Genomic DNA, 12,239 nt, shown 5'->3' on the forward strand with positions numbered 1-12,239 from the left:
ATGCCAATTATTTAATGGTCTGACCGCATTCTGCCCGCTATCAACACTTTTTAAACTTCTGGTGCCAGCGAGAATGACATAAAAAAGTGATGAAAACGACTAGCTTGATTGAGCCTCCTCCATGTATATCTCACTAGGTATTGTTTTTCTTATATTTAGATTTCAGGGAGAATTTCACTGTAAATGTACAGCATTATACTGGCACCAGATTTGCCAGCTTAATACTGTAATTTTGCTTTACAGTAGAGATGCTGTAATACATTTTACAATACTATTTTCCTTACTCTAAAATATATTACCTCATCTCTGCTGTAAAGCAAAATTACATTATTAAGCTGGCAACTCTGGTGCCAGTAAATCCTGTAAATTTACAGGGAAAGGATTTAGTGTATTGCCCACCAGCTGCCCTTAAAGTCCTCAGTGAGCTTGACACCTAGATAAGCTCATTTCCTGATGATGGCACACCGCTCATTGTACTCAGTGACTTCCATCTCCCGACGCCTGCCTTGGATTACTTTCTTTCCACCTTTCCCCCCTTTGCCTCTTTTCACCTCACCCTTTCCCAATCCCCTCCCAATCCCAAAGCAGGAAATACGCTTGACCTCATTTATACTAAAGACTGATCGCCTACTAATCTCACTGCTAACACCTTCCAGGCCTCTGATCACTACTTTGTTACCTTTTCTGTCTCCTTCTCCTCCACCCCTTCCCAATCATCCCCTACCCAGATGGTCATGCACCGTCGCCATCTTCGCTATCTCTCTTTCCCATTACTCTCTCCTCTTCTATCCAATCATCTCTCCTTTCTGCTAAATCCTTCTCCATCTTGTCTCCTGATTCTGCCTCTTCAACCCTACTCCCCTCCCTTTCTGCATTCTATGACTAGCACTGTCCCCTTTCCTCACGGTCGGCTCGGCCCTCCCTTGCTGCTCCATGGCTGAGTGACTCATTGCGTGTTTGTGGGCAGCTGAGCAAAAATGGAGGAAAACTTAACTCCCGGGAAGACCTATCATACTTTCACTCCCTCCGCTCTACCTTCTCTTTCTCTGTATCAACTGCTAAAGCCACTTTCTATCACTGTAGATTTCAAGCTTCTGCCTTTAACCCTAGGAAACTCTTTTCCACCTTCTCCTCCCTGTTTAATCACCCTCTGCAGATGACTTTGCCAACCACTTTGAAAAGAAGGTTTACAGCAACCGCTCCTCATTCACTCAGTCTATTGAGTCCACTGGTCCCACTCAGAACTACCCTATGCCTTGACCTTTTCACCCCTCTCTCTCCAGATGAAATTCTGTAACTAGTGAGGCCCAGCCGCCCGACAACCTGCCTGCCCACTTGACCCCATCCCCTCCTCCCTTCGCCAGACTATCTCTGGAAACCTTCTCCCATTCCTCACTTCCTTCATCAACTCATCATTGACCACTGGCTGCATCCTCTCTGACTTCAAAATGGCTAGAGTCATTCCCCTCGACCCCATTGACGTCAAACTACAGACCAGAATCCTTCTTTCTTTTCTTTGCAAAACACTTAAGTGTGCTGTGTGACCAACTCTCTCTCTATCTCTCCCTAACCAGTCAGGCCAAAAGATGGGTCACTCAACAGAGACCGCTCTCCTCTGTGTCACGGAGGCTCTCCGCACTGCCAAAGCTGACTGTCTCTTCTCTGTTCTCATCGTGACACCGTGAACCATCAGATCCTCCTCTCCACCCGCTCAGGGCAGGGTGTCTCTGGCTCTGCACCCTCTTCAATTGCATCCTACCTGGCAGGCCGCTCCTACCAGGTGACGTGTAGAGGATCTGTATCTGCACAACGTACTCTCACTACTGGTGTCCCCCATGGTTCAGTTCTAGGCCCTCTGTTTTATACACCAAGTCACTTGGCTCCGTCATATAACTCACATGGTCTCTCCTATCATTGCTATGCAACACCCAGGTGGCGACATGCTTCTCCGAGTGCCTGGCAAATATCTCAGCTTTGATGTCGGCCCACCACCTCAAGCTCAACCTCAACAAGATGGAGCTCCTCTGCCTGACTGCTCCAAGACATCTCCATCATGGTTGGCAACTCTGCTGTGTCCCCCTCCTAGAGTGAAACAAACCTTGGCGTGACCCTGGACAACACCCTCTCATTCTCTAACATCTAAGCAGTGACTCGCTCATGCAGGTTCATGCTCAACAAAATCCGTAGAGTATGAGTCTACCTCACACAAGAAGTGGCGAATGTCCTAATCCAGGCAACTTGCGGTTGATTGGGTTCCCCACTTGTGCAATCAAAGCCCTGCCACTTATCCAGAACAGCGCAGCCTGCCTGGAGTTCAACCTTTCCAAGCTCTCCCATATCACCCCGCCCCTCCCTACCTTCAGGCTATGCTCAAAATCTACACCCCAACCCGAGCACTCCGTTCTGCCACCTCTGGTTTCTTGGCCCTCCCACTCCCACCCCTCCTGCTCAGCCCAGTCAAAGCTCTTCTCTGTCCTGGCACCCAAATAGTGGAACCAGCTTCCACCTAAAGCTAGGACAGCAGAGTCCCTGTCCGTCTTCCAAAACCTGAGATATGTGGTTGCCCCACCTAGCTATTTTATGATGAATGCACTAACTGTACGTTGCTCTGGATGCGAGTGTCTGCTACATGACTCAAATGTACAATTTATAAAGGATTTGTATCGGGCCTAGCCCATGTACTCACTAAGGCCATAATCTCTCTCTTCATCGTCATGCTTCCGCCAGCGACAGCACAGGTGCTTGAGGACCATGGTCATGTGACTGAAGATGATGAGGGGAGGGGGGAGGATGGGCCGCTCGTAGAAAGTCATGATGAGCTGGTACCTCTGGAACTTCCACACCTGGTTGGAGATGGACTTCACCTCAAAGAAGGTGTTGCTATGACAACAGACAGAAACAACCAAAATGTCAAACCAACCAAGAATTCAACAGCTTGGTTTATTTACCAAACATTGTTGCAACATGTTTTATGCATGAAGATGGATTAAAGGCCATGTTTTATGCATGCGTTTCTATGAAGATGGATTAAAGGCCATGTTTTGAAACACTCAACCCCTCTTTCAACCATCCACCTACCTATCTACAGTCACCATAACTTGTACCATTACAGCCACTACTACAACTTTGCCTGCTACTACTACTACAACAACAACTACTACTACTATTAAGATCACAAAAATCTTCCTACATTTACATTTGAACAAAAATGCCAGTAAAACAGAGATGTATAAACAGTATGTTCCTTACACTCCACCGCTATTTGCATTAGAACTTTTCTTCCATTTGCATTTCTTGGTAATTAGTCAAGAAATGCGGAGAGGATCGTTCTTACTACAGTATTTCACACAGATGGCAATAAGGCACAATAACAGTAAATTATCACTATAATGGCTCTCAATAAGAGATGAAACATCTCATTGTGTGTATATGCTACTCTATGCTCTGCCATGGGCCTCGAGTGGCTGCAATTTAACAGCACTTAAGCAACTGCAGTTGTCATGCTACACACAGCTGTCATATTATATATTTGAAAGCCTACCATCTGCACTCAAAAGACAGCACAGGTTATGCACTGTTTATAACTAATCACAGTCCTAACCGCTCACTTGTTAGGCCATATAAAACTAACAAGGATCACAGATGGAAATGACCTACGTAGCTAACAAACTCGGGTGATATATGAGTATGTTGTGCAAGGGACCCGAAAAATTATGTGGGTGAGGGAGAGTAAAATAAACCTATCCCATGCACATTTTTGTCTTTGTCCAGAGAAAACACCCAGAGATCCTACCTCCAAGGAATTTTGGCAAGCTGAAAAGATTTGGCAGGTCTAAGCAAATATATTACCAATGTATTTAAACCTGTCAAATCCTCTCAGATCTCCACAAGTGTCTTGGGGATGGGGTGGAGGAGCTAGGGGTCGTTTCTGGACAAGGTCCTGGTATGTATAACTGAGTGGGCATAAGGAGAGTGCAGTATGTTTACAGAAAGAGAGAACATACTTGAAGACAGCTATGAGTAGGTTGACCAGCAGGATGTTGGCCACCAGCAAGTAGCAGGCCATGATGGCAGGAACGATCCAGGCTCCCGTCTTACATGGCGGCAGAATCACAACATGCCCGTCGTCCGCGGTGATATTCTGGCCACACGGAGCTAAGCACAATGACACAACCACAGGTTCAGGATGTTACTCAAGGTGTCACAAAAACTATGACAAAATAAATGGGTAGCCTGTAGAGAGTTTCTATGACGGAACATTATAAATGAAGGCAAACATTTGTGCCAATTGTTCGTCAAAACGAATAAACATACAGACCAGGACAAGCAAGCCAACATAAAAGATGAAGATACAATCAAATGAAAGGAATATGTCACCATACAATACATACAAGCAAACCCAGGCAATCATACAGAACAAACAATCATTATGTTAACATCTAAAATAAACAAACCAACAAATAAACAGGCCAACAAATACTTCAAGTTTTGCAAACAAACAAGAGGCATAATATACTGTATATATGCATATTTTTTTGGAGGGGATAGGAAGGAGTGAGCTCTAGAATGGAAAGGTTGTATGTGCTGAAATGTGTATCTCAAAATATAGAAACAAATATATTCATGGCAATAACTTGCATTCCCAATATATTTAAACATGGCATTGATGTTTAAAATATATTGTCACATATGTATGCCATTTCCTAGCTGAATAATGATTATACTACAGAGTAATTGAAATGTATTTAAGATACATCATATGTTTTTTCCATCAGTGATGGTTCAGTTGCTGTGGCTTATAATGGGGACACTCAGCACTTTCACTTTGGATGCTCATTTGTTTGTTTGCCTATGAATCATTATATAATCATTATATTCATACGTATCTCTGGATTTCAATTGATCACACAAGGCAGCCCAAAGGTAGAGAACTGAAGTAATTTTCTCTTTATCTCGCATTTTTACACTCAAAGAAATTGGGTTAACAACTCTGACAACTGAACCACGTGAAAAAACAGATTGCCGTAGATGAAATGTTATGATGTGTGTGTGAATACAGAATAATATTAGATCTTGTGTACATACAGATGTAGGATCTTCATATGAACCAGTTTGATACAGCCGGGGAGTAATACTGCAGCAAAAGGAAATGTAAATTATTGTGTGGATTATAATAGACATTTGTTTATGGAGGTTGATAAAAATAATTGATATGGCAAATCAGGTCTGACATTTTTAAGTGGAAATTAACATCTTTAGAATACTTTTTAAATATCGAATACACTCCAAGTTTGCATTTCCTGCTGTGCAGCAACAAAAGAGTGAGCAAATTAACATCCTACATCTGTATGTGTTTAGGAGTGCTTTTGACTTTCTGTAGGTGTGTACTGTATATGTAACTGCACTTTTGAATGAGGTGTGTGTGTGTGTGTGTGTGTGTGTGTGTGTGTGTGTGTGTGTGTGTGTGTGTGTGTGTGTGTTTGGTTGTATTTATTGTATTTATTGTATGAGTATTTGCGTATCATGTTGACCTGTATGGATGAGAGGGCATTATTGTGAGTGTGGGTGTTTAGATTGCATTTTGTCGATGTTGCAGTCCTGTTGTTCTAGTGAAAGCAGAGCTGGATTTGAGGGATTGCGAAAAATGACATGAGTGAAGGACTGAGTTTACCTGGCAAACTTACTTTTCCAAAATAAAACAAAATAATGAAAATATCAAAGGAGGAATGACAATCTCCTTTGAGATTTAGTGTCATCAAAATAAATCAATAAATCAACCAAATGAAACCAAACAAGAATGCTACTGCCATGAAACAGTTATTGACCTGCCAGCGTGTCGTGCTGCATGCTTATCCATAGAGTTGGAAAAGAGGACACACCTTCTATCTTTGCATTTGATCGCTTCTGTGACAGTATGGGCGGAGGTCATTAACTGGCAGCGCCACTGAGGGCTATCGCCATCTCTTCTTATTCTATGAGTTTATTGGCCATCCATAAAGAAACTGAAAAGGTGCATACTTCCACCTACTGTGCAGGAGTGTGTATAATCTGAAAAGGCACAACGTGATGGTTGGTGATTTACTGCCACCTGAAGTGCTGGAATGTTTTTTCAGGAGTATACAGTAGCAGTCAAACGTTTGGACACACCTACTCAATCAAGGGTTTTTATTTCTTTTTACTATTTTCTACATTGCAGAATAATAGTGACGACGTCAAAACTATGAAATAACACATATGGAATCATATAGTAACCCAAAAAGTGTTTGTCACACCAGCCTTCGCATTGGCTCCGCCTCCTGTCCAGCTCAGGCATTCGGTGTCGCCGGCCTTCTAGCTACTGCCGAACCGAATGCTGGCAAATACCCTTCACTCATCAACCCCGATCTTGTCTCGTCATCATTACACACACCTGGTTCCAATCCCCAATCTCCCTCTGCCATTTGTCTTTGTCGGTTATTGTAAATGTTACTTGTTTTCCTGAGAGGAATCTCTCCTACTATTTCCTGCGTACTTTATATTTTGCACTTTGGGTTTGCCCTGTGCCTTTTTGTTTATGAAGAAATACTTTAAGCACAACAGCGTTTGGGTTTAGTCCCGCTTTGATCTATGGTGCTTAAATCAATTCTGTAGTTCTCAACCTGCGACTGCCTCCTGCCTATTCCTCTCTACACAAGTGACAGTGTTAAACAAATCAAAATATATGTTATATTTTAGATTCTTCAAAGTAGCCACCCTTGCCTTGATTACAGCCTTGCACACTCTTGGCATTCTCTCAACCAACTTCATCTGGAATGCTTTTCCAACAGTCTTAAAGGAGAACTTGTTGGCTGCTTTTCCTTCACTCTGTGGTCCAACTAATCCAAAACCATCTTAATTGGGTTGAGGTCAGGTGATTGTGGAGGCCAGGGCATCTGATGCAACACACCATCACTCTCCTTGGTCAAATAGCCCTTACAAAGCCTGGAGGTGTGGAGCCTGGAGGTGTGTTAGGTCATTGTCCTGTTGAAAAACAAATTATAGTCCCACTAAGCGCAAACCAGATATGATGGCGTATCGCTCCAGAATGCTGTGGTAGCCATGCTAGTTAAGTGGACCTTGAATTCCAAATAAATCACAGACAGTGTCATCAACAAAGCACCATCAAACCTCCTCTTCAATGCTTCACGGTGGGAACTACACATGAGGAGATCAATCCTTTCACCTACTCTGCGTCTCACAAAGACACGGCGGTTGGAACCAAAAATCTATCCATTGCTTGTGTTTCTTGGCCCAAGCAAGTTTCTTCCTCTGGTTGGTGTCCTTTAGTAGTGGTTTCTTTGCAGCAATTCAACCATGAAGGCCTGATTCACACAGTCTCCTCTGAACAGTTGATGTTGAGATGTGTCTGTTACTTGAACTCTGTGAAGCATTTATTTGGGCTGGTAGGCTGGTAACTCTAATGAACTTGTCCTCTGCAGCAGAGGTATCTCTGGGTCTTCCTTTCCTGTGGCGGTCTTCACGGGAGCCAGTTTCATCATAGCGCTTGAAGATTTTTGCAACTGCACTTGAAGAAACTTTCAAAGTTCTTGTTATTTTCCGGATTGACTCACGTTCATGTCTTAAATTAATGATGGACTGTCGTATCTCTTTGCTTATTTGAGCTGTTCTTGCCATAATATGGACTTGGTATTTTACCAAATAGGGCTATCTTCTGTATACCACCCCTACCATGTCACAACACAACGGATTGGCTCAAATGCATAAAGAAGGAAAGAAATTCCACAAATGAACTTTTAATAAGGCACACCTGTTAACTGAAATGCATTCCAGGACTACCTCACGAAGCTGGTTGAGAGAATGTGCAAAGCTGTTCAAAGCTGTCATCAAAGCAAAGGGTGGCTACTTTGAAGAATCTCAAATATAAAATAGATATTTTGATTTATTTCACACTTTTTGGTTACTGCATGATTCCATATGGGTTATTTTATAGATTTGATGTGTTCACTATTATTCTACAATGTAGAAAATATTAAAAATAAAGAAAAACCCTCTAATGAGTTGGTGTGTCAGAACTTTTGACTGGTACTGTAATACATTGGCTCATCCCTTCTACTGACCGAGATGGAATTCTGGGTTCCTTACTCAATCCATAAGAAGTCCCACCCAGTTCACTACATTAAAATGTCAAAAACCTTCAATGGTGCTGCCCATGCTAAAACAGACTTTGTGGCAAGTGCACCCTCTATCCATCTCTATGTGCATGTCTGACTAAATTGCAGTCCCTTGACGAGGGTTCAGTGATGGCATGGCAGTGAGGCTGGAATGGTGTAGGGAGGGGAGGGGACGGGGAGGGGTCTAATTATCGATTTACTGGCATTCTGATTGAACACAGCAATGTTGGTATGGACCATTATTACGCCAGGTTCCATGAGCTCGAAATTGATTTTCGACCATCCAGAGTTTTGAATTCAGCCTGTGCTTTAGCTTCCTACTATGCACATCTGAAACAAAGAACGACAGCATTATTTCAGATCTCTTCGCTTTGGGCTAGTCCTTCCATTCTATACACTCTCAAACATGCACGCACACACTCTCTTACAAAACTGATGGTGTATTCAGAGAGCAATCATATATCTTATTTCAGTCAATGACTAAATTACTAAGCAATGTTACCTGCTGTTACACATCACCTGACCTTATCAATGAGATAAGGTGAGCTTTTAGTGATCTGTCCACAGGTTTTGTCAGAAAATCGAATATGGGTATTTTTTTATGGCAATATTGCATTCGCATGACCCGTGTGAATAAGAACCAACCAGGTCACCAATGTCTTTTTTTGAGCTAATAAAGTTGCCCCGAAACTGGGGACTGACATGAGAGATTCCAAGTGTGTGGCATTTCAGCACCTGGAGCACCTGGATGACAGCTAGTCTGATGAGTGTGCGTGTGTGTGGGTTTGTGTGTGCACCCTGAGGCAGCAAGCCTTACACTCCGTGCTCAGCTCCCCCCCCCCCTCCCCCCAATGTGGGCTTACGGTCGATCTGATCGGCGAACACCTCTCCATAGATCATCCAGTAGGGCATGAAGAATATATTCCGAGCCAGCATCCAGGACGGGTCCTCATTGGGGTTCAGGATGGCCTGCCGAGCCACCCCAAAACTCATCAACACCACCAGCATGATTATCACAAAGTACATCATGTCAATCATCTGAGAGGGGGACAAAAAAAAGGAGTGGGAGGGAGGGAGGAAGGAGAAAAAGAGGGTGAGAAGAGGGAGACATGGAGAATGTTAGCTGACTGACTGCTCCTTAATTAGGAAAAACAACTTTTAGCCACTTCTGTGCTGGTTTTCTGTTACTATATCAAAGTGATGTGTGTGTTATGTTGTAATCTCAAACATCTCTCTCAGACATGGGAAGCGAACAGACATCTCTGTCCTTTGATTCTTCCCCTCATCTAGTCTTCTTGACACTGTTATAACACACTCTCTGATCATTCATGAGCAAAGGCAGAATAGAGTTGAGGCTAAGGGCTTTTGTCAGGACACAATGTGCCGAACACATACTCAGGACTTCGACTCCCTATTAAAGGAACTTGATATAACTCATTCATATTTATAGCTACACTATACGGTTCCTTCGGAAAGTATTCAGACCCATTGACTTTTTCCACATTTTGTTACGTTACAGCCTTATTCTAAAAGCAATCTACACACAAAACCCCATAACGACAAAGCAACAACAAAAAAAGTTTTAAAAATAGTTTTAAAAATAAAAAACAGAAATACCTGATTTACATAAGTATTCAGAGCCTTTATCATGAGAGTCAAAATTGAGCTCAGGTGCATCCTGTTTTCATTGATCATCGTTGAGATGTTTCTACATCTTGATTGAAGTCCACCTGTGGTAAATTCAGTTGATTGGACATGATTTGGAAAGATCCCACAGTTGACAGCGCATGTCAGAGCAAAAACCAAGCTATGAGGTTGAAGAAATTGTCCGTAGAGCTCCGAGACAGGATTGTGTTGAGGCACAGATCTGGGGATTAAAGGTCCCCAAGAGCACAGTGGCCTCCATTATTCTTAAATGGAAAAAGTTTCGAACCACCAAGACTCTTCCTAGAGCTGGCCGCCCTGCAAAACTGAGCAATCAGGGGAGAACGGCCTTGGTCATGGAGGTGACAAAGTACCCAATGGTCACTCTGACAGAGCTCTAGAGTTCCTATGTGGAGATGGGAGAACCTTCCAGAAGGATCATGAGATCATGAGAAACAAGATTATCTGGCCTGAATGCCAAGTGTCACATCTGGAGGAAACCTGGCACCATCCCTAAGGTGAAGCATGGTGGTGGCAGCATCATACTGTGGGGATGTTTTTCAGCAGCAGAGACTGGGAGACTAGTCAGGATCAAGGCAAAGATGAATGGAGCAAAGTACAGAGAGATCCTTGATGAAAACCTGTTCCAGAGTGCTCAGGACCTCAGATTTGGGTGAAGGTTCACCTTCCAACAGAACAACAACACTAAGCACACAGCCAAGACAATACAGGAGTGGCTTCGGGACACTGGCCCAGCCAGAGCCCGGACTTGAACCCGATCGAACATTTCTGGAGAGATCTGAAAATAGCCGTGCAGCAACACTCCCCATCCAACCTGACAGAGCTTGAGAGGATCTTCAGAGGAGAATGGGAGAAACTCCCCAAATACAGGTGTGCCAAATTTTTATTGTCATATTTAAGAAGACTCAAGGCTGCAATCGCTGCCAAAGGTGCTTCAACAAAGCACTGAGTAAAGGGTCTGAATACTTATGTAATTGTCATATTTCATGTTTTTATTTGTAATAAATTAGCACAAATTTCGAAAAAACTATTTTTGCTTTGTCATTATGGGGTATTGTGTGTAGATTGGCCTGGTGTAAGCAATGACTGTATGGACTTTCAGCCATTTTTAAATCCATGACACGGAGTGTGCAAGTGCAGAGAATCGGGACACAGCCCTCTCACCATCTTGCCGATCATCATGACATATGGGCCCAGGTACTTGTTGACGCCAAAGATGTCGAGCAGCCGGATGTACCAATAGATAATGTTAACGCAGTAGATGACCCTTCCGTAGCTCATGAATGGCGGCTCCTGGAGACGGAGAACCATGCCCACGGAGAAAATGAGGATGGCCATGAGGTCTGTGATGTTCCAGTACTCCTGGAGCCACACCTTCACCTTCTGCAACAGCTTCCCTGGCTCCGACATCAGAATCTGGGGAGGTAGACAAGGAGGGAGGAATGGAGGGAGAGAGAGCAAGGAGGGGAAAGAGAGAGAGAGAGACGCATTTCAGTGTGCTCGCCATAAGAGGGCAGTGCGAGCCCATTTATTAAAGGTCACAGAGCGTCCTGAAGACTGTTCTACATAAATGGGTAAAGGTTTGGACACAGTAATGAACGCTTATATACATTGTTTTTTGCTCATGTATTTTATTTGATCTTGACCAGTGGAAAATCGGTGGTTAATTGACTAGATTGACACACTTCAAAATGTGCAACACCCCCTCTAGCATTTATCTGTGTTATAAATCAAATGTGCACATGTTTGACTGTATTGAGAACTCCATGAGTTCAGTCTTCTCTCTGCATGTGTGTGCCCTACCCTACCTCTCTCATCTTCTCGATGCCATTGGTGAAGATGTAAGCGATGACTATCCACTCCTGCGGTGAGGGCCACAGGTCCATCTTCACCAGCACAATATAGTTAAACAGCATCAGATACGCCACATAGGCCATCTGGGGACAAACACACAGTGTCAGGGCCTCTCAGAGCACGTGGGGGGTCTTCACTGCATTCAGAGGGTCTTACAGATGACATAGGTTGTCGGAGGTTGGTCTTAATGGGGCAATCTGCAGTCGAAATAATAACAAAGCGGATTCCCCACCACTTTTGGTAAAAAGCTGAGTGGTGGAACTGGAGAAATGTAACCACTCTCACATTCATGGACATAGCAATGGAAGCAAGGACCGACCATGAAAGATATCAAAATTATAGGTAAGCATGTTTTGAAGCATTTTTTTGTAAAGCATTTACATTTACTTTGTTTACTAAACATTGGAGTAAAACAAGCGTATATTTTGGGTTCTGATATGGTAAGACAGTTGAACTAAACACATGAGGCATTCATAAATGATATTCTTTGAGAATCAATGGGTATATACAGTATCATTAATTGATCAATTCTAAAAATGGATGTGGCAGTTGCTGATTGCCCCTTTGAGT

The 12,239-nt window shown here is 43.2% G+C and overlaps 1 protein-coding gene across 4 annotated transcripts in view; it reads right to left on the minus strand.

Moving 5' to 3' along the window:
* Positions 1-12,239, minus strand: part of LOC135514303 (transient receptor potential cation channel subfamily M member 3-like) — a 237,460-nt gene that overhangs the window by 14,738 nt on the left and 210,483 nt on the right. For all 4 annotated transcript variants that reach the window (XM_064937692.1, XM_064937691.1, XM_064937690.1 and 1 more), the window contains 5 exons: positions 11,624-11,752; positions 10,980-11,231; positions 9,014-9,188; positions 4,005-4,155; positions 2,687-2,880 (listed from right to left, as the gene is read on the minus strand). In XM_064937692.1, the coding sequence (XP_064793764.1) occupies positions 2,687-2,880; positions 4,005-4,155; positions 9,014-9,188; positions 10,980-11,231; positions 11,624-11,752 (901 nt within the window). The remainder of the gene's footprint in view (positions 1-2,686; positions 2,881-4,004; positions 4,156-9,013; positions 9,189-10,979; positions 11,232-11,623; positions 11,753-12,239) is intronic.

This window comes from Oncorhynchus masou, chromosome 25 (genome assembly GCF_036934945.1).
Source record: "Oncorhynchus masou masou isolate Uvic2021 chromosome 25, UVic_Omas_1.1, whole genome shotgun sequence".
Classification (NCBI taxonomy): Eukaryota; Metazoa; Chordata; class Actinopteri; order Salmoniformes; family Salmonidae; genus Oncorhynchus; species Oncorhynchus masou.